The sequence below is a fragment of the Grampus griseus genome, assembly GCF_964374135.1.
Source record: "Grampus griseus genome assembly, chromosome: 10".
Taxonomy (NCBI): Eukaryota; Metazoa; Chordata; class Mammalia; order Artiodactyla; family Delphinidae; genus Grampus; species Grampus griseus.
The window spans coordinates 40,370,444-40,391,461 of record NC_139004.1 but is presented as its reverse complement, the minus strand read 5'-3'; the positions used below and the strand labels follow the sequence as shown (position 1 = coordinate 40,391,461).

General features: G+C 45.6%; 1 protein-coding gene across 1 annotated transcript in view; it reads left to right on the top strand.

Moving 5' to 3' along the window:
• Window positions 1-575: 575 nt before the first annotated feature.
• The window catches only part of GCLC (glutamate-cysteine ligase catalytic subunit), a gene marked incomplete at its 5' end in the record, with an annotated part of 37,734 nt that continues 17,291 nt past the window's right edge, over window positions 576-21,018 (top strand). Inside the window, 3 exons of the mRNA XM_082664635.1 lie at window positions 576-725; window positions 17,784-17,896; window positions 18,729-18,911. Coding sequence (XP_082520761.1) covers window positions 576-725; window positions 17,784-17,896; window positions 18,729-18,911 — 446 coding nt within the window. The remainder of the gene's footprint in view (window positions 726-17,783; window positions 17,897-18,728; window positions 18,912-21,018) is intronic.

Below are 21,018 nucleotides of genomic sequence, written 5' to 3'. Positions count from 1 at the left end.
CCTACCCTACAGCCTCCGAGTCTCTGCGGGTGCTCGGCCACGCCTCCTCGGCCGCACCGCCTCCTTTCCCCGCCCCAAGCCCGCGGTCTATAAAATCCGGAGCGGCGGATCGAGCTGGGGAGCGGCGAGCGGTTGGGAGCACTGGGCATGCTCAGCGGCGCAGGTTTTGGTCACAAGTAGGAAGGCGGTAGTGCAGGACACCGGCAAAGAGAAGCGGGAGCCACCGCTGCGCCGGGGCTGTGGGCACCGCCGCCTCGCAGCAGGAACGGGGCGGGAGCCGGAGCGGGTGAGGGGCCAGGCCGTCGGGCAGAGGGCCGTCCAGCCGGCCCCCCCGGTCCGCAGCCTCCGTCCGCGCGGTACACCCAGCCCCTGGGTCGGTCCCCCGGGCGGCGAGGAACTCGCGCGGGGGAGCCGGAGCGGACCGGACCCTTCCTCCGCCGGCTGCGGCCCGAGGGCGCCCCCTCGGGGCTGAGCCGCCGCCGCCTTCCGCGGGGAGCTGAGTGTCCGGCCCGCGCCGCGCGCCGGGAGCCCGGAGCGGCCGCCGCCGGCCCAGAGGGCGAGGAGAGGGGGCGGCCATGGGGCTACTGTCCCAGGGCTCGCCACTGAGCTGGGAGGAGACCCAGCGCCACGCCGACCACGTGCGGCTGCACGGGATCCTCCAGTTCCTGCACATCTACCACGCCGTCAAGGACCGGCACAAGGACGTGCTCAAGTGGGGCGACGAGGTGAGCGCCCGGCCCCCGCCGCTCCGCGCCCCTTTGTTCGGCGAGGCCCCTGCGCCCTCGATCCGCGCCCTGCGCTGCCCTGAGGGTCCCCGCCGCGCCCCCGAGGGTCCCCGCCGAGCCCGCGGGCGTCCAGCGCTGTCCAGGGCCGTGCTCCGAGCCTTTGGCCGGACTTCTCTCTCCCATTCATTCATTCGAGGTTCGTTTCCATTCAGCAAGTGCGGAGTAGGCGCTCGGAGGGCGTGAGCGTGCAAAAGTGTGACACTGGGTGCCTGGAGGAGTTTTCAGGCTGGGGTGTCTGCCCGCCGCCTATCGACCCACGGTCCCGTCTCAAAATGCCATTAACGTGAAAGGGACTAAAGTTGTCCTAGAAGGCCGGTTGCTGTTAGGAATCAGGTCTTCAGGATTTCGCTTCCGCCCCACCTTATCCTGGTGCCTTTTAAACCTCCAGCTTCTCCTCATCAACCACCCCCCGACCACCACTTTATAGATATAAATTTAAAAAATCATGGCTTGGTTTAATTCTAACTGGGAACTCTGAGAGCTTCAAAATTAGGATCTGTTAGTGTCTTTCCATGTCCCAAATCTAGTATATAAACTTTCCGAATCTGTGCTTCCACATGTGTGCTGCTTCGAAGTGAAATGCCTCTAGATTCTCAATATTGAACCATTGTTTATTGGAATGATTTGGAAAGCACTGCCTCCTGTTAGTTTTAAAGTCTTTTCTGCCAAAGCGTTTTATGCCTTTCCTTCCTGTTTTTTTAAAAAAAGACGTGTATATACAGTTCAAATAATCAAATGACTTCTGGAAAGGTTCGTTTATATTTTTCGTGTTTTTACCTTTTGCCTTCCATGGCTTGCTCAGGTGTAAATAATTTATCTCCTTGTCAGTGTTATCACTCTTTACCTATGTGTCAAGGTGCTGCTACACCAGTGCCGAATCTCTCTCCTTGCAAAAAGTTAGTTTTTCTATGATTGGAAAATAATTCTGCCTGTCATTTGAAGGAATTGTGCTCTTGTAAGCTAGAAAAGTATCATGACTAGTAATTCACATTTCTACTGTAAGTGGTTTGCCATACTTTATTGGACAGAAGAGGGGTACAGTATGTTTGGTGATGATTCTTCAGTTTTAGACTAAAACTTTTTTTTTTTTTTACAGCATCTGACATTTTATATATTCGTGTATTGTGTTTATTTTATGATCTATCCTCTGTTCCCTCTAGATGTTTTTTTCTCTCCCACACCTCCCTTTCCTTTTTTTCCACTAACAAACCCATGTCCTTTGGAATGGGGAGTTTACTGTTTAACAGAAACCATGGAGTAGAAAAGTTATCTTAGATTTAAAAAATAACCCACTGATTATTTATTATTACTTTAAATTCTGCTTCAGTCATGTCTGGGTAGAGTGTAAGATTTTTAAAAAGAATAAAATTCCTGCCTGCCAGTATTGACAGTCCTCTTGGAAATAAGCAGTATGACCCAAGGGGAAGAATTGAGATTGTGAAGACTTCCCCCGTGGTTAAGAAAAAAGCCCCACTCTTCCTACTCCTGGAATAGGACTTCATTGAAAGCTTGGTCTCCCCCAGTTTGATTCTGTAAATCAAACAGGGGCTAACTCTCCGTTGTGGTACCTCTGCATCTCTGGACAGCGATGTGACTTGGGTGGGGGAGCGGGGGTTGTCTCACACCTAAGCATTTGCTGATGCTTCTGTTCCTCCAGCATCATGTAAAGGTAATCACTCTTATGTTACAGAAAATTACTTTTCAAACTGGAGATCATGATCCATTAGTGGGTTGAGAAATAAATTTAGAAGATTTTAGAAGTCTGAAATTCGTTGTTTCTTTACAGCATCTGACATTTTGACCCTTGAAAAACTAGAGTCTGAACTGCTCAGGTTTACTTATACGAGGTTTTTTTGTCGGATAGTGAATACAGCCTGATCCACAGTTGGCTGAATCCACAGATGCTGAATGGAAGGCCAACTATGGGACTTGAGCCTCTGCGGATTTTGGTGTCTCTGGCGGGTCCTGGCACCAGTCCCTTGTGGATACCGAGGGACTACTGTGTATTATTTGTGTATTGTGTGTATTTTATGATCTCTCCTCTCCCCTTAGATTTTTTTCTCTCCGAGACTTTAAAAATGGAGATGGGGTAGGATGAAGAGTATTGGTTTATCACACGTAGTGAGAATATTATGTCAAACTTGAGTTATTTGAGAGTGTGTGTAGGGGTGGTATATTGGGTGCATGTAAATTATTTCTTACTGTGGTTGCAGTTATGGGGTTTGAAAGTCAGAGTCCCACATTTATCGTGGCAGGCCTCCCTGACGAGGTGAGCCTCTGAGAAAGAGCAGGCCGTTAACACTCTTAGCATTGATCCTTGCGCATAGTGGGAACTCCCTGTCACGTCTACTGAGTAAAAGTCTGCAGGCAGAATCAGCCTGCAAGTGAGCTTGTTTGGATGCAGAAGCCTAGGGAACAACCAAGAATCAGGCTGGGCCGATAAAAGTGGAGAAGGGTGTGGTGGGTGCCATGGCCCTGGAGATGAAGGATGGCCCCACCAGACAGAAAAGGGTGTTTGGGACGTGATATGTTGGGCTGGGTCAGCGTGATATCAAAATACTGCTCTTTGTGGAAGTTTTGATGTTGCGCTTACAGGTCCATGGACTCGGATTAAAAAAGGAAAAAAAGCAGCCTAAACCTATCATTGTAGGTCTGGTTGGAAGGAGAGCCTGCCACTTTGGGAATGCTTGGCGCTAGGACAGTATTTGTCTCTGGTGGTATTTATCAGGAAGAACTTGGATTTGGAGTTGCACTTGTGTTGTATTCCAAGGCTTGCCAACCACCTTGGTGGTTGTGAACCTCAGTTTCCTCCTTTGGAAAATGAGAGGGTTGTTCCTCTTTGAAACTCGCCTGGGATCATCTTTAGACTGCTGAGTGAAGAGAAGGCTGCCACCAGTCACTGTGGTAAAAATGGTTGTATTGTACCAGTGTGTGTCTGCTGGCTTTTTGGAATTCAGAAGTATTTTCCTGTGAGAACCTTAGAAACAGGCAGATTCCCAGGTCAGCTTACAAATGCGAGTTTCGCCTTTAGTGTGGCTGGTCCCAACCCATTGATCATGCTGTTACTGTGGGTAGTCGAAGCTCTAACTCCCAGGTACCGGGAAGATATTTCATGCTGCCCCGGATGGGGGTGAGGGGGAGGTGAGATGGGTGTTCCTGGGGGCCCTGATGCCTGCTAAGCGTTCTTTTATGCAAAAAAGTAAGCACTTCTCTCTTCACAGCCCACACACAACTTTGTAGGTACAGATTTTGTAAGTTGGAGTATGCACATTAAGAGACAAACCTAGGAAGTTTATAAACACTGCAAATGTGGCAGTAAATTCGACTCTTGAATGCTTCCTAATATCCCTCTAGTGTCAGCTACCTGCCAGGCTCTTCAGCTACTCAGTGGCAGAGGCATATTAGAATTGAAATCTGTCTGACTTCACGGTCTACTTCTTAAATACATTACACCAGGTTTTGGAATATTTACAATGTATGAGATTTCAACAAATCTTTTTACAGAGTTCAAACTCTCCAGGTTACAGATGTGTCAGAAAAACATTTTAAAGGAAACATTTTTTCTGATTTTTCTTTTTTGCCTTTCAAAGGCAAGAAGGTCAATTGTACTCTAATGAGCAGATAAATCTATGAGAACTTTGAGAGAAATATACATCTTTAATATTTATAAGTGTGTTATTATCATGTGTAAAACCAATAAGAACTGAGATGGGATTTATAAAGGGCTGGCATATCATTCATAGTTAGAACTTCAAATTACCTATGTAGGTTAAGAATGCTTACATGACTAATTAGAAAATGCATAGCTTGTTAATCAGTAAGCTTATGATCCTATAGCAAAAATAACATCCTGAGCTATAAATCTAGAATGGACAAAAGCATAGTCATTTGAGTCTAATTGAAGGTTCTGTGTAGCTTTGGACGAAGTGCTTATCTCAGTTTTGTCATCTGTAAAATGGGGAGAGTAATACCTTCCTTATAGAGTTAGTAAGATTAAATGAGATAATGTTGTTGGAATGGTTTACAAGTAAGTGCCTAGTCTTTTAAGTAAGACTCATAAATGTTCACTTGGGAATGTTTAAATACCCAGGATATCTCATTTAAAATATATCATTTAAATAGCCATGGTTATTGGGGAATGAGGCATTCCATGTTTGCCGGTTTTTAACTGAAATTTGCCCATTCAGATATAATTGTATTCCATTAGCTTAGTAATTGTTTATGGTATTTCTAAACTGCATTTCAGAATCTAAATTGTGTTTTTAAAATGCATTATTTGACAATGACTTCTTAGAATAAGGTACTGAGCAAAAATTACTCTGAGAATTCACGTCCCAATTCAGTTTGGGATTTTTTCCCCCTGTTCATTTCGTGTTATATAGTTTTATGTGGGCTTTCTTTTTAAACCAATTTCATTGAATTATAATTTACATACAATAATATGCACCCACTTTAAACATAGAGCTCAATGACTTCTAACAAGTGTATACAACCAGATATCTGCAACCACAGTCAAAACAAAGAAATAGGAAACATTTGTGTACATATAACACTTCCATCACCTCCAGATGTTCCCTTGTGCCCTTTGCAGACGTGTGAGACACACAGCACCCCAGGTGATTGTGATGCGTCAGGCACCATCTTTGGGAAGCTGCCCTAGAGAATTAGGGTCATTATTTATATGAAGAGAAGGGAAGGATTCCAGGCAAGTGAACAGTGTAATAAAGGCAGAAAGGTGAGAAATAACATTGGTGTGTGAGCGTTCTGTGTCTGGTGGTGTTGTCAGTGCGGTGAACAGGTAGGATTAGTTTGTAGAGGTCTTTGGATACGTAGAGGTTTTGATGTACTTTAAATATGGCGAAAACACAATGGGAGGAAAATGTTTATTCCTTCTGCACATGTGGCTCCCCTAAGAACATGTTTCTGGACTCCTGAACAAGTTACTGTGACCCCACCACATCACTGTTGAATTCTTCTTTGTGAAGAGGAATGTCCAGGATATCACTTCTAAAGGTGCCACTTTTAGGAATGTCTAGCAGTGGTGTTAACAAATGTACTAAATAGAACTCTGTAGCTTCATTTTGAAGGAGAAACCTAGGTAATGTTCAGTGCAAGGCCCCATATCTTGAGAAAAGATGTCAGAATATTATCTGAGCCTCTAACATAGAATTTGTGTTTCTGTCTAGGAAATCTTTCATTATCTAAGGTTTTCTCCTGTATTTTCCTCTAGAAGTTTTATGGTCTTAGGTTTACATTTAGGTCTATGATCCTTTTGGAGTTCACTTTTGTATATGATGCAGGGTATGGATTTTTGGGTTTGGTTGCTTTTGCACAGTGCCCCAGCACCACTTGTTGAAAAGACTATCTTTTCTCCACGGCCGAAGGCCCTTGCACATTTGTCTAATATCAGTTGTCTATGTGTGGTTTCATTTCTGGACTCTTTGTACTGTTCCATTGCTCTATTTGTCCTTATGCCAATACCACACTTTTTATTGCTATAATTTATAATAAACTGTGAGATCAGGTAGTCTTACCTCTCCAACTTTGCTCTTTTTCAACTCATTTTGACTCTTTTAGGTCCTTTGAATTTACACATGAATTTTAGAACATCTTGGCAGTTTCTACCCAAAACAAACCCTAGCGGGATGTTGACCGTGGTTGCGTTGAATCTGTAGATTGTTTGGGGAGAATTGACATCTTAACGATGCTTCCAGCCCATGAACAAGTATATCTCTCCACTTGTTTAATTTCTCTCATCAGTGTTTTGTAGTTTTCAGTGGACAAGTCTTTCATGTCTTTTGTCAGATGTATCACTGAGTGTTTCATATTTTTTTATTGTATATGGTATTATTCTTTAAGTTATAATTTCTGATTGTTGTTGCTAATATATTAAAATAAAATTGATTTTGTGTATTTATCTTGTATCCTGCAACCTTACTATACTGCTTTTGAACATAGGGAATACAGTTCTAGTAACTGTTTTAATGTCTTTGCTAATTCTATCATCTCTGTCATTTAAAGTCAGGTTCACTTGACTTTTTCTCTACATTTTGAGTAGGTTTCTCTGCTTCTTTGCATGCCTGGTAGTCTTTGATTGGATGCCAGACATTGTGAATTTTACCTCGTTGGGTGCTTGATATTTGCGTTTTCCTAAACGTATTCTTAAGCTTTGTTCTGGAATATAGTTATTTGGAGATGGTTTGATCCTTTCAGGTCTTGCTTTTACAATTTATTCAGCAGGTCCGGAAGAGTGTCACTTTAGGGCTAATTATTCTCTTCTGCCAAGGCAAGGCCTTCAGGGCTACCTTCCTCAATGCCCTGAACTAGGAATTATTCCATTCTGGGGGGGGGGGGGAAGGCACCCTGTCCCAGCTTTGGGTCCTCACCTCTCACGTGTGGGTCGATTTACTACCAAGTCCTTAAGGGGGGACCCTCTGCACATCTCCGGAATTGTCTGTGCAGCTCTCTTCTCTTTGGTACTTGGTCCTGTGACCTCAAAATTACTTGGTTTCCTCAGATACTCAGCTCTATCTCTTCAATTCAGGGAGTCCTTCCCCCCACCAAACCCCCACTCCCACCGTGGGCTCTGCTTCACCTCCCTGCCCATGATCTAGTGCCTCTCGCCAGGCAGGAAGCTGGGGCATTTGCAGGGCTCACTCACTTTAAAATTGTCCCTCCTGTCACGGAGATCTCTGCCCTTTGTTATCTGATGTCCAGTGTCTTGAAAATTCTTTTATATATTTTCTCTCTTTCTCTTTTTTTTTTTTCAGGGTGGGGGGTGTGAAATTGATCGCTATTACTCCATCTTGAACAGAAGTGGAAGTCTTTCTACCTTTTCTCTGAGCTCTGCTCTCCTTTGTAAGCTTTGTCCAAAGGCTAGCTACCCTCATGGTTATATCTCCAGCAACCTAGATATAGCCAAGTTTTTTAAGTCAGGATTTTCTTTGCCTTTATGCTGTAATGTTCATCGCTTAGTACCACTATTATCATCCTATGACTGGGTATTTGGTGAAAACACAATTATTTTGAAGTTTGCATACATGTTTAAGAATGGGTTAACTTGAAGATGGGAGTGCAGCCGCAAGTCTTCCTCCAAACAGTCGTGTGATCTTAGATACAGAACTTAAATTCTTTGGACCACAATTTCCTCATCTGCAAGAATAATCAAAAAATTCTATCATTTGGTTTTGAATTGCATGCTTTTATATGTATATATAATTTCTAATTGTATCTTTTAACAATTTGACTGTTTCAGAATGCTTTAAATGCCACGCAACTTACAAAAATCAGGAAATGTGTACAAGAGACAGTAGAATCCGTTTCCTTATCCCGTCACCTTTTGGGTTTTAGGATTTTTCAAAGAGAACGTACTTTACTGGCTACTGAAAAAGTAATCTAATTACAAACCCATAGATACTAGGTTTCTAAAACCTTTTCCTTAACTTCCTAAGTAAACCTGTTTGAACCCCATAATGTTTCTATTAAAAAAAAAATAAAAACAAGATATCGCAGACTGTTTCCTTCAGAAAAACTGAGACTTAAGCTTCACTTACATGTGGCAAACACTAAAGGCTTTATTTCCATGATGGATGACTTTTAAGTATTTATTGAGTGACTCCTGTTTATCAAGGACTTCCTGTGGTAGCTCATGGGGTTGAAGAGAGAAACCAAGAAAAGGGAGAAGCTCCCTGCCCTTGAAGAACTCCAGTGGCATGGCAGGGTCAGGGGACAGGCTGGAGAGAGGAGGGGAGGAGTTTACTCTCTGCCTGGAGATCCTGGGAGTCTTAGAGATGGGGGCGGAGTGGGGGACCTTCTGGGAGGATCTCAAAGGGAGACAGCGCAAGGGAAGGGTGTGTGCAGACGTGCGACTGTGAAGTGCCTGAAGTTGAGGATCACTGCCGCGGTGTGGGACCAGAGCAGGGTAAGGGGAGTGGCTAGAGGCTGAGGCTGTCGAAGGTCCTTTGTTTTTTGGGGTTTTTTTTGTTTTTGTAATTAATTTTTTTATATTGGACTATAGTTGATTTACAATATTGTTAGTTTTAGATGTACGACAAATTGATTCAGTTATACATATACCTTTTTTTAGAATTTTTGAATTTTATTTATTTTTTTATACAGCAGGTTCTTATTAGTTATCCATTTTATACATATTAGTGTATATATGTCAAGGTCTTTTGTAATGGACCATGCCAGGAGACGTGGTATTGTCAGTCCAGGAATCGTACCGCGAGACTGATCCTGGGTCTCTTCGGCGGTGGTGGGGAAAACGGGCTGGGAGGGTAACTAGAGGCTGGCAGCTCCCACTGCAGAGGTTACCTCGATACTGAGGGAGGGGAGAGAGTGTAGCCTGTGGGGATAGTTCCTGGGGAACTGCTTGGATCTTCTGGTTTGGGACCTCCTAGGTGAAGGAGCCCAGTGCTCATACAGTGGAGATGCGGGGTAGACAGTGCAGAGGGAGCTGGAGCAACATCTGAGCTGGCTGTGTGTGTGGCAGGGCAGCCACGGGCCTGAAGATGGGGTTTAAACCAAGGAGGAGAGCGAGATGACTAACCCAGAGAGGAAGCATGGCCATCCCCTCCGAACCCTGGTGATACACACAGAAGGACCTGGACGTGTGTGGGATCTGGAGAAGGACCAGTGGGGGCAGTAGGACTGCCCTGGGGGCAGGAAGGATGTCAGGCTTTCGAGAGGAGTGCAAGGATGGGAACGGAAGTGAAGCCAGAGTTGGCCGGTTAGGGGACTGGAGGCTTTGGCAGCGACCTATCTCGAACATACTAGAACTTGGGAAAAGAGCAAAAATTGGTTTCCAGCCAAAATAAATGGCTCAAAGCCCATGCATGTTTTCACAGCTTGTAGGGTCCTTGAAATCTTGGTTATGATTTTCAGAAAGAAACAGAATTGAATTGGGAAAGCATATGGGAAAGCATTTTGGTTACTTAGTAGCCACGGGGATTGTATATTGAAACTGATCATAAAGGACTGAGTAATTTAGAATGATGACCCTGCATCTCCTCCACTTAAGGGCTGGGTTTCTCAGACATTGTTTCAGATGTTTCAGGAGTTAAGGAAACATAAATAAGCATCAGACTTCTAGCCAAAAGAGCACATCTTTTATAGGTGTCCAGAAAACTTGGTTATCTAGGTTGGTATATTTTTGCAGCATTCATATGGCCACGGCTCTACTCTGTTGGACACTGTTTGGAGAGCTTGCTGTGTTCTTAGATGTTTGTGTCTGTTATGGTCAGGATTTAGTAATTAAACTTATTTCCACAACAAGATTACAAAAGAACCCCCAAACCAGATGTTCCTAATTACATAAATGTTCACACAAACCCACTGTCTTGTCTCCCATCCCCCAGGCCCTTTTTTCAGTCCTTTGGATTTAGTTAACACCTTCCTTTTTTTGTACTGGATGATGATTTAGCAGAGTTAAAACAAACCCTGAAGGCAAGAGCCTCCATGAAAGTTTACATTTTTTAATTTAAAAAGTTTTTTCGCTTGAAAGGATACACTGAGCACTGTAAGCCTCAGAGGAACGTTAAAGAGGTTATTTGGGAGCGCTTCCCTCATTTCCCGCTAAAGCGTTCACGTATTTACGCAAGTCGGGCACTTGGAAGGCATATCGTCCAACACACCATGCGGCAGCAGCCCTGCCTGTGGTCCTCCCTCCATGGCTGTGTGAGTGGTATCCAGGGCTCAGGAGCTGCCGGCCCCAAAACACAGACAGCGAGAACTAGGAAGCAGGCAAAAGCCCTCTCGGTACAGAGTGCATGCACTTTACTCCTGGAAGCCTGTCTCAAGCCCTCACCCGGAGATTGCTCACTTTGTCCACAATTCCTGCAAGCTGGTCATTTCCTTCCACGGTTCAGGATGAACTACAAAAAATCAGTCGAGGCAGCAATCAGAGACCAAGTCGGAGAGCAGCTTGGAAAAGCAGATCTCGACACGGCAGCCGGTGCCTCCCAGGGCCTTGCTCTGTTAAAGAAATGAAATTGCCCCGAGTCTGAAGCCTTAATAAAAAAAGTGGAAGTATGTTTAGTATCTTCTTATTGTAGCAGAAGAGGATGTAATCAATTTTAGAAAGATTTCCACTGATGTATGCATACAATTAGGAGATCATGTGCTTAGAAGGGGTGAGCTTTAGGTAGCAAGACGATGCATTTGAAAAAAATTCCCTTCCTGGCAATGCAGTGTGTGTACTGTCTTATCTTTGAGAGGGAAAGAAAAATGGATGGTTTTATACCACAAGAACTTCTGGAAGAGTTTAATGACAGACATAGTAGTTTAGAGTTGGAAGGGACACTTTGTTAGATTAGGACATGTTCCAAATGTCCATAATTGTAATATTTGTGAGGAGAGAGGGGAAATTAAGACTGCTCTGGCCTGGGTAACCACTTCCACAACTCCACAAGGCACTAGTGTGGGTGGCACCCCTGGGCATGGGACAAGAGAGGTCCTAGTGTTGGGGGTTAGCCAAGGTTGCTCTGAAGAGGTAGCACGTGACTAGAGCCCATCAGGAGCCAGCTACTTGAGGGGCTGCGGTCAGAGCTTTCCAAGCAGAGAACAGCGGTGCTGTCCAGGCCCTGGAGTGGTTGACTGGCGGAGAAGCAGAAGGAAGGCCTGTGTGGGTGCAGCCTGGGGGGCGGGGCTGGAGTGGAGGGGCGGCACACGTGGTGAGGGTGCTAAGATGTGCTGAGTTTGAGCCATTTGAAAGTGTCCGGGAGGGGGGTGACTTGACCTGTGCCCACTGTCGCAGAGCTGGCGGTGTTCTGCATGAAGTCTTTCCTTTTACTGAGACTGCGAGTGCCTGAAACAAACACAGCGCGAAACAGTATTTGGGTGAAATAGTACTTCTTTTCCATGAATGACATATTCTGGTATTTATTACTCATTTCAACGTTTTTTGGTAATGTTGATTACAGGCCACCATGGACCCATAAGAACACTTAAAAGACACTGTTCTGCCTCAATACGTGTGTCCCTGCCCGAGAGCTAGAAAATCATCACTAACACGTGAGGATATGTGTACTCAACTACCACTTTAGGCACTTGACACATTACTTTGTGTGCTCCTCCCTGGTGGCCCCTTGAGGTAGGCGTTATCCTCATTTTATAAAAGAAAAAAACACAGATGTTACTAAGATTCAAACTAGGCTTCAACCCGAGGCGAGGCTGGAGGTGGAAGGGGAAGGCGTAGAGTGTGGGGTGGGGTAACAAGGCAGGTGGGCTGCTTTGATAAAGGTCTCGAGCAACAAGTGCAAGCGTCGGTGTTTTTGGTTACCAGATGATCAGTGGTTCCCTCCTAGTGAAATGCCAGCTACACTTTCAGATCTGAAAAGTCGAGGATGTGTGGTCAATTTCTCGGTCCGCAGGGCAAATGCTAACAGGTTTAGCAATGTGGCTGCGGCCTTTCCAGCTAATCTTCTGCTGGCAGCCTAGCCCTGTGAAAGGGCATGAGCCTCTGTGGGGATGAGGCTGACCTCACTTGATAGCTATGCTGCCAGGCGGACCTTGTCCCGGGCCGCACGTAGTGGGCCAGCATCAGAGCCCCAAGTCAGGAGCTCTGGTTTATCTCAAACAGAGATTGTAATCCTTTTCCAGGTATGGCAGGAAGGGGTTTGTCTTAGCACGTCTTGCATCCTGCAGACCCTGTCTTCAGCAGGTCAGAATTGCTCTCTTGGTGGGACCTGCCTCAGCATCCAGGCACCCTCAGATGCGGTTATGAAGGAGACCCTCACTGTGGTGGAATGGCATTGCACTTGGAGGTCTGGAATCGCTGTCGCCTGCCCCTGGGGGCCCAAGGGCCCCTCTGAGCACAGCAGTGACTTAGGAGTTGCACGTCCTGTTTCGGCACTGGATCTAGGTCTCTTTAGAAAGCATCACCCTCCCTTTGTTGGGTGGGTTAATCTATCACCAGTTCCTAAGAACTAAAGCCCTGAATTTCTTATCTCTTGATGGTGGTCCCTGAATTTGGGCCAACTTCATCTCTAAACACACTTACAGGGACCTAGCTTGCTTTGTCAGTCACCTGCTCCAGGAGTGCCTGGGGCCCTGAGCCAGCCCTGCTGAAGCCCTGAGTTCTCCTTTACCTCGTGGGAGTCCTTCAGGGGTCCTGACCTCTCACTCCCTCACCGCCCCCTCCCCACCTAAGCGCTGCAGAGCAGTTGGTCCAAGACACCTTCTCTTGTCAGCCGCGCGGTAACCAGGACCCTGTTCTCAGGAAAGAAGCAAAGAATTCACTTGTCCTCAGAACCCAGAAGCTATAGTACTAACCTGCAGGTGTTTTGAGGTAAATAAGAACTATTTATATTTACAGTATTATTTCTTTAGGAGGACGTGTCTTCTGGCTTCGGTTTCTAAGTTGCAGAGTGCCCGTGTTGGTGGCCACAGCAAACATCTCCTTTGGTAACTTCACGTGATGTGCTCTCTTTTGTGAGGTTAATTGTGGGAGCAGACTGGTTGGGTTCTACTTTGGTTCAGAAATAAGGTAGGAGTGACTTAGCCTGGTCTTTGTAACCATCAGAAAATGAAAACTGACACATGCCTGAAGTGTAGTGGCATGGTTAAAAAAAATCAGCCAGTGTCAATTCAGAGGCCCAGAAAGTAAATGTCTCACACCATTTGTAGGACATGAAAGAGCAGATTGGCATGTGGGGCTTTCCTTTGCACCAGCAGTAATGCATCAGTAAGTGTGTCCAGATATAATTCCAAGAGGTGATTTCTCTCGGGTTTAAGTCCAGTGCTGTCCAGTACAACTTCCTGCAGTAATTGAATTGTTTGCGATATCATTAGGGACTTGGGAACTGAAATTTTTATTTTACTTTAATTTTATTTTTTACAAGTTTATTTATTTTATTTTTGGCTGCATTGGGTCTTCGTTGCTGTTTTCTCTAGTTGCAGCGAGCCGGGGGCTACTCTTCATGGCGGTGCACAGGCTTCTCATTGGGTGGCTTCTCTTGTTGCGGAGTACGGGCTCTAGGTGCGCGGGTTCAGTAGATGTGGCACATGGGCTCAGTAATTGTGGCTCACGGGCTCTAGAGTGCAAGCTCAGTAGTTGTGGCACACGGGCTTAGTTGCTCCACGGCATGTGGGATCTTCCTGGACCAGGGCTCCAACCCGTGTCCCCTGCATTGGCAGGCAGATTCTTAACCACTGCAACACCAGGGAAACCCTACTTTAATTTTAAATCTAAAAAGGTCACACGTGCCTAGTGTTTACCATAAAGGAGAGGGTGTTTGTTTTTCCTTTCCTTTATCGAAAGGTGTCATTGTCCCCTTTATGAGATTCATCACAATTTTCCCTGCTCTCTCCTGAATCTTAAAATTTTTCACTGAGGCTTCATATTACTAATCTTGGCATGTGAAGAATTTGTTTGGGGAATGATGCAAGGAAGTTACTTTACGTAATCGTATAGGAAATTCATCATTTTACGCAGTGTTAAAATTGAGATTAAAGAACCTCCTGCTCTGTTAGCTGAAGTCCTGGTCTAGGACACTGGAGGAAGACCAGGCCAGGGCAAGGCCACGTTTATTTTGTGTAAACTTCCCTGACGTGCACCCTGTGTTATTCTGTGGTATGAAATGGCATTTCATAGTGGGGGAAAAGTCAGAATATAGCAGATATTATAAGAATTTGATGTAACTTTATTTTTGGCCGTGTGTTTCTTTTTTTTTTTTTTTTTGAAGTATAGTTGATTTACAATGTTGTGTTTCAGGTGTACAACAAAGTGATTCAGTTATACATACATATATATACACATACATATATATGTATACACATATATATATTCTTTTTCAGATTCTTTTCCCTTATGGGTTATCACAAAATATTGAGTATAGTTGCCTGATGTAACTTTAGAGTAAACTACGAAAACGTTTCCTTTTGGGGAAAATAGAGCAGTTTAAAATAACATTTCAACAGTTATAGTCTAAAATGTCACCATATACAAAGGGTTCCTGGACCTGTGGTGGTCACCTCAAGTTCACCCACTGTTTCAGGCACAGCTGCTCTTCTGGTCTTGCCACGCAGGTCTTCCCTAAATCACTACAAGTGATTTTGAAACCAAGTAGCATCACCGTTGGTTCTAGGACCCCTTTGGGTGCTCCAGGCTTGAGTGTCTTGCTAGATACGGAAATGGGGGCCATCCAACTGGATGGTTGAAAGTGCTCAAAAATCCTGGTCATTAGTATTTGGCTGTGTGAGGAAACCATCTTCTGGGCAGAAGGCACAGTCACTAGCTTTAAAACAGTTTACAGTCTAGAGGCGGGACTACTGTGACATGGTCTCCAGGGGTGGGCCCAGTTTAGTTTATCTGCATCTCTGGGCAGCCAACCAGGTGATTACGCTGCAGTCAGGGTGGTGGTCAGGGGAAGCTCAGGGGTCAGGAGTGGGGGCTGTATTTATGATGACCCTCTCCTTTGCCTGGCCACCCCCCTCCCCCCAGGAAACCTTCTGATACCCCAGGCGGGACCAGACCCTCCTGTTACACGTGCCCCAGACCATTTAGCTCCCTTGAGTTACTGGCTGTCATTTCAGCCACCTGTGAGCTTGACAGCAGGAGCCACATCCACCTGGCTCTCTGCAGTGCTCCCAGCACCTGCCGACCACAGGACTTTGGGTGAAAGGACAAAGGGTGTGGAGGCAGCAGGACGCTGTGTTTCAGCACTGATGGGTCATCAGCTAGTTAGAGCCTTATCACAAGATGGCTGCAGGCTTGTTCAGGAGTCGGTGTAAGGAGAAAACCAGGTCTCTTAGATGCAATGGGTGGTTCCCGCCGAAGTCAAGACTGCTTACTGCTTGGGCCGGTGGAATGGAGGAGCTGGCCCTGAATCCTGAATTGTGAATTTCTTTAGGGTGGCTGCGGACCCCGCCCTGCAGCCCAGTCCTCCTGGGCTGAGTTACCCCGCACCTTCCCCCTCCTCGGCATGACCACCTGGTTGCAACCCCTTCTCCAGGGTGCAAGGAGGCCAGAGTCTTCATCCCAGTGCCTGGGAAGCAATGTAGGACCTCACTGTCCCACAGGGACGCAGTGATGGGTTCCCTGTCTCCAGAGGTCAGACGCATGATAGGTTAAATACTTTAGAGAAGTGGCCCAGAGACCTTTGTATAATATTGTTTCAAAGGAATTTGAAAATTCCTTTTTTCTAATGTACACAGAAATTGACAGAGGAGCTTTCTCAGAGTACAATCTCCCTAAATAGGGAACTGCTTGTAGCTGCTTCTGAGTCTTATGGAACTAGATTGTTACCAAATTAAGTGCTGTTTTCACCTCAGCGCTGATGACTTGAACTCATCAGTAAGACAACTCTCTCGTCTGTTCAGGCTGCTGTAACAAATACCACAGACTGGGTGGCTTAAACAACAAACATTTACTTCTCACAGTTCTGGAGGTTGGAAGGTCCATGGTCAGAGGTGCTGGTAGATTTGGTTTACAAGTGAGGTCCCTCTTCCTGGCTTACAAAGGGCTGCCTTCTCGCTGTGTTCTCACACAGTGGCGAGAAATCATCTTTCTCGTCTCTTCTTATAAGGGCACAAATCGCGTCACAAGGGCCCCACTCTCCTGATCTAATTACCTGCCCCCCCAAGGCCTCACTTCTAAATACCATCACATTGGGGGTTAAGGGCTTCAACATAAGAATGGTGTGGGGGGCGCTAACATTCAGTCCATAACAACAACTAATAAAAATTCATCAAAAGTTTATTTTCGTTGTCATCTAAACCTGCCAGGCTATTTCCCTATGGTTACTAACATTTTTTCCCCCTTTTATATTTCTTAGCTGAAGGGCAAACCAGTCTCTTGAATGGTACTATTTCTGTGATAGGGAGGACTGACTCAGATGCCTTCCACCTGGGACGGTGGGTCTGCAGACCAGAGCCCCCCTCAAAGGGGGGCTGCCCAGCCCCAGCTCCTCTGGACCCAGGCCTCCTGCTGGGCTTCTGTGCTTTGGTTTGTTTTTAAGGCTGGAATCTGGATTTACATGTGAAATGTCAGGTAGATAAGGTAGATAGTGGATGTATTGTTGCCTTTCTCTTTTATAATAAGCCAAACAACGTACTTTCTGGGGGCTGGTCTGCCACGTGCCACAAGTTTGCCATCCGTGTCTTGGGGTCTTGTGCGAAGGGTGCTCTCAAGGGTTTGCCTGACTGATCCAGCTCCAGTCTTTTCACCTACCTTTGGATGATGTGTGTCTATATTAACCGTGAATAGTGAGTCACAATCTTCATTATTAACAGCAACCATCATGACTTAACAGCGTGCGATTTCAGGGAAAACAAATGCAGGTTCTATTTGTACTCTGCCCAGAAAAGTCTTACTTTGGTATTTCACTCTTGATTTTTTATCAGAATTCCACCAGGTATTGTTATGAATGCACTAGTGCACCTTGCATTGTAAATTCTGTATGAGTTCAGAGTGGGGAAGTGGTCTTAAATTATTCCTGAAAAACCGAAACAAAATTGCCGAAACTCCTAAACTAATACCTCTACATTGGTGTATTTGATTTTGATTTAACTGTCCATTAGTGAGGCTCATAGTGGGATGATTAAATAACCTACCAGTGAGGAAGGATAATCTACCTTGATAAGAACGCTCGGATAACCCCTTTCATAAACTTACAGTAAGCCCACCGAGGAAATACGTTGTAAAATGCGACTACTACGTGCAACTGCGATTTACAGAATCCTGGCTTTGAAATACTTCTTTCTCGAAGTACAATTTGTCAGAATGGGCATCCTGACCTTTCTATAAGGTGTTAAGTAGAACGAGGGAAGACAGAATCACATAAGAACCCTTGTCCTCCCACAAGGCCACTGTTGGCCATTCTCTCCAGGTTTTTGCATTATGCAAACCTCACTCAGTAAGCACCGTTGTGTAAGCAGATGTGACTCCTCAGGACACTGTCATCCTTTCCAACCTTCACGTTTCCCTACTTTTCCTAAAGGTCGCATCAAGCACGAGTCTGGAGGAATGTTCATCTTTCTCTCCTTTATTTTCAATAGGTGGAATACATGTTGGTATCTTTTGATCATGAAAATAGAAAAGCCCAACTGGTACTGTCTGGAGAGGAACTTCTTGAAACTCTGCAAGAAAAGGGGGAAAGGACAAACCCAAAGTAAGCTGATGTACTGAAGGCTTCTTTGAGAGTTTCTGAAACTGTTAGAACCACTGGAATATCATCTCTCCTCCCACATACAGGAGACAGGAGAGCACAGCAGTATAGGGCTCTGGCTCTGGTTCCCAGTTGCCTGGGTTCAAATCCTGCTTCCTCTGCTTAATAGCTGGGTACCCTTAGGTGGGGTACTTAACTTCTCTGTGCCTCAGTTTCCTCAACTGTAAATCAGGGATAATAATACCTACCTCTTAGGGTGTAGACATTCTAAATACGTTAGTAAGCACTTAGAAGAGTAAACTCAATATAAAGTTTGTTTACTATTTAAATATTTTTTTAAAAAATTGGCAGTTACCAAGATCACAGACCATGGTGTCAGAGAAAACTTGCAGATGGGTTTTGCTTGGCTGGCAGGATATTTTTTAAATATTTCTTTATTTCAGTAGACAGAGGTGAAGGGGGCATGTACCTCCAGTTCATTTTTCTACCCACTACATTTTGGGAGGCTGGGTTTGCATTTGGAATCCAGTCTTAAACTGAAGGAGGCCTTAAATCCCCACGTCCTTCCCCGCAGAGTGGACAGGCTTGCTTGCCTTGGACAGCGCATGCCCTGTGTGTGTCTCAGTTACTTATAAATATTTTAGACCCAGCACTTGTAACCCTTATGTAGTTGAAAAGCTGTGGAAGATTAACAGCCACTGGGAATTGTAAAGAGTTCTTGGCTTCTTGTATACCCAGTCGTTTCTAAATTTTTGGAAGCAACTTTTTCAAAACTAAAAATGGAGCAGACTGCAGCAGAAGAATAAGATGGACTGAAACCTTTTCTCCTCTGTAGCCACCCTACCCTTTGGAGACCAGAGTATGGGAGCTACATGATCGAGGGGACACCTGGCCAGCCGTACGGAGGGACCATGTCTGAGTTCAACACGGTCGAGGACAACATGAGGAAGCGCCGCAAGGAAGCGACATCTCTGCTGGGGGAAAACCAGGCCCTCTGCACAATCACTTCGTTTCCCAGGTTAGTCCCTGTGTCAACGTGCATGGCTGGCATTTCAGAGCATCCGGGTATCAAGAGAGCAGATCACAACCCAGCACTTGACCCCACAGCTCTCATGCTTTGCAGACAGTTCATCCTCATCACACTGTGTCTGGTAGAATCTGTAACATTAGAGCTGCAGGCAGAGTCATATGCCAGCCTCTGCCGGTGGTGGTGGTGGCCGGGGGGACTGTGGAAGGACCCGAGGGCCACAGACTCCGCAGGCCGAGGGGAAGGAGCAGTGCACAAGGAAGGATGTGCGTTACCCCCAGATCAGATCAGAGGGCCCCCCGACGGGGGGATGGCATCAGCGCTCCCAGGGTCTGTTGATACATATTAACAAAGAACAAGGGAGTCACTGGGTCATGTTTGGATTGTGCTGAAAAGATTTAGGATTTGTCATCAAATCTAGTTATGGCTAAAATTTCATAAGAGTAAATATAAGGTAAATATGAACAGTGAAATTCTGTCCTTAGCTTAGTATGAGGTACGGAAATATCACACAGTTATACATAGGACCTGTATGCATTCTTGCATACAAATCGTAAATCTGGTTATCTCTGCTAGATATCTGTCAGACTGTGGCAAAGTATGCTTACCTCCCCAAAGTTCAAAAGCACTTTGGGGATTGGTATCCGTGGCCTGGAACACTCTGAACTATTTTTATGCTTTCTTTTTCTTTCCTGATAAATGTCCACGATGAACATAGGCATTCACAGTCACACCACTGGTCTTAGGACACTTGAAGGGAATTTTGTTTTTTAAAATCTCCATGGTCACATATAAATAGTTGAAACCTTATTTAAGCAACTCATCAGACATTTAGAGAAGTATCTTTTTCCTTCTCTTAAGTTATTATGAAGGGAAGAGAGTTGAGCTAGGAATAAGTTTTATTCTAAAAATCTAATTTTTTTAAAAAAGCCTAACCATATCTTTTATGGTGAGAGGGTATTTTTGGATTTGTAAACAAAACAAAGATAATAATTATTTGTTTGTAGAAGCCTCACCTCACATCCACAGTTAAATGATAAGGGAAGTTTTATTTCGGGATCAAGAGGGAGAGCAAGACTCAGTTTCTTCAGTGTAAACAGGGTGATTCTCTTTCCGTAAACAGGTGCAACTGTAGTGTGGCCTAGCAACCCAAACAGTGGTCGTGTGACTGTTTACATTTAAATCAATCCGACTTGTATACAATGAGAAGTTCAGTTCCTCAGTCTCATTCGCCTCCTTCCACCTGCTCAGTACCCACCTGAGCAGTGCAGGTCGTGAGCATTTCCATCCCTGCAGAGGTTCCGTGGGACGGTGCTGGCCTGGAGGAAAAGTGGGGCTGGGGGTGCGGGTCTGAGTCCTGGCTGCCCGCTTCCTGCCAAGTACACACGTGCTTCTCCAGCCTGATTCCGGTCAGCAGAGAGACCCCCAGATCTCAGTTTGTCACTCTCTGCAAGGGCTTTTCCTAAGGCTGCAGGCTGTCAGTGAATAATGTACGGAGCTGCAGGAACTCTGAGGAGCCCCATCATAGCTGGGGCTGTTTTCCAGATAAGATCAGCAAGTTCAGTTTTTGTTCACAAGGCGAACATGGGCGGCCAGTTTTATAAAAGGTGAGGTTGAAAATAAGGCACCGGCTAGTCTTGGCCCCCAAGCCAGAAGTTTCCCACTGCCGATCTACACCCTGCTTTGTTTCTCTGTTGGAATTAAAGCTCTTCCTCAGGTCAAGTGAGATAATAGGGTTGGGTTTCAGCCTCCAGAGGGAGATCCTGGGGGTGGACAGGGGCACCGGCAGAGAACCTGCCTGATCTGGACGGAATCATGAGGTGCCTGGCAGAGGCAAGAAGCAGGAGGCCTGTCCCAAGTCGAACCAAGCTGATGGGGAGGTGGTGGTGTGCAGGGGTCAGAGCTGGTAAAGGAAGATGCCTCAGAAACCACGTGGGGGAAACAGCCAAGGCAGCCAGGACGTAAGTAAGCGCTCTGCAGACCCTGAGTGGACGGAGGCTTCTGATAAAATCGGCAAAAGGGCTGCAGTCACAAGAGAAGAGCTTGGTGAGCAAGACAGACTGCAAAGGCGTGGCTGCGAGGGGCACAGTGTTTGCAG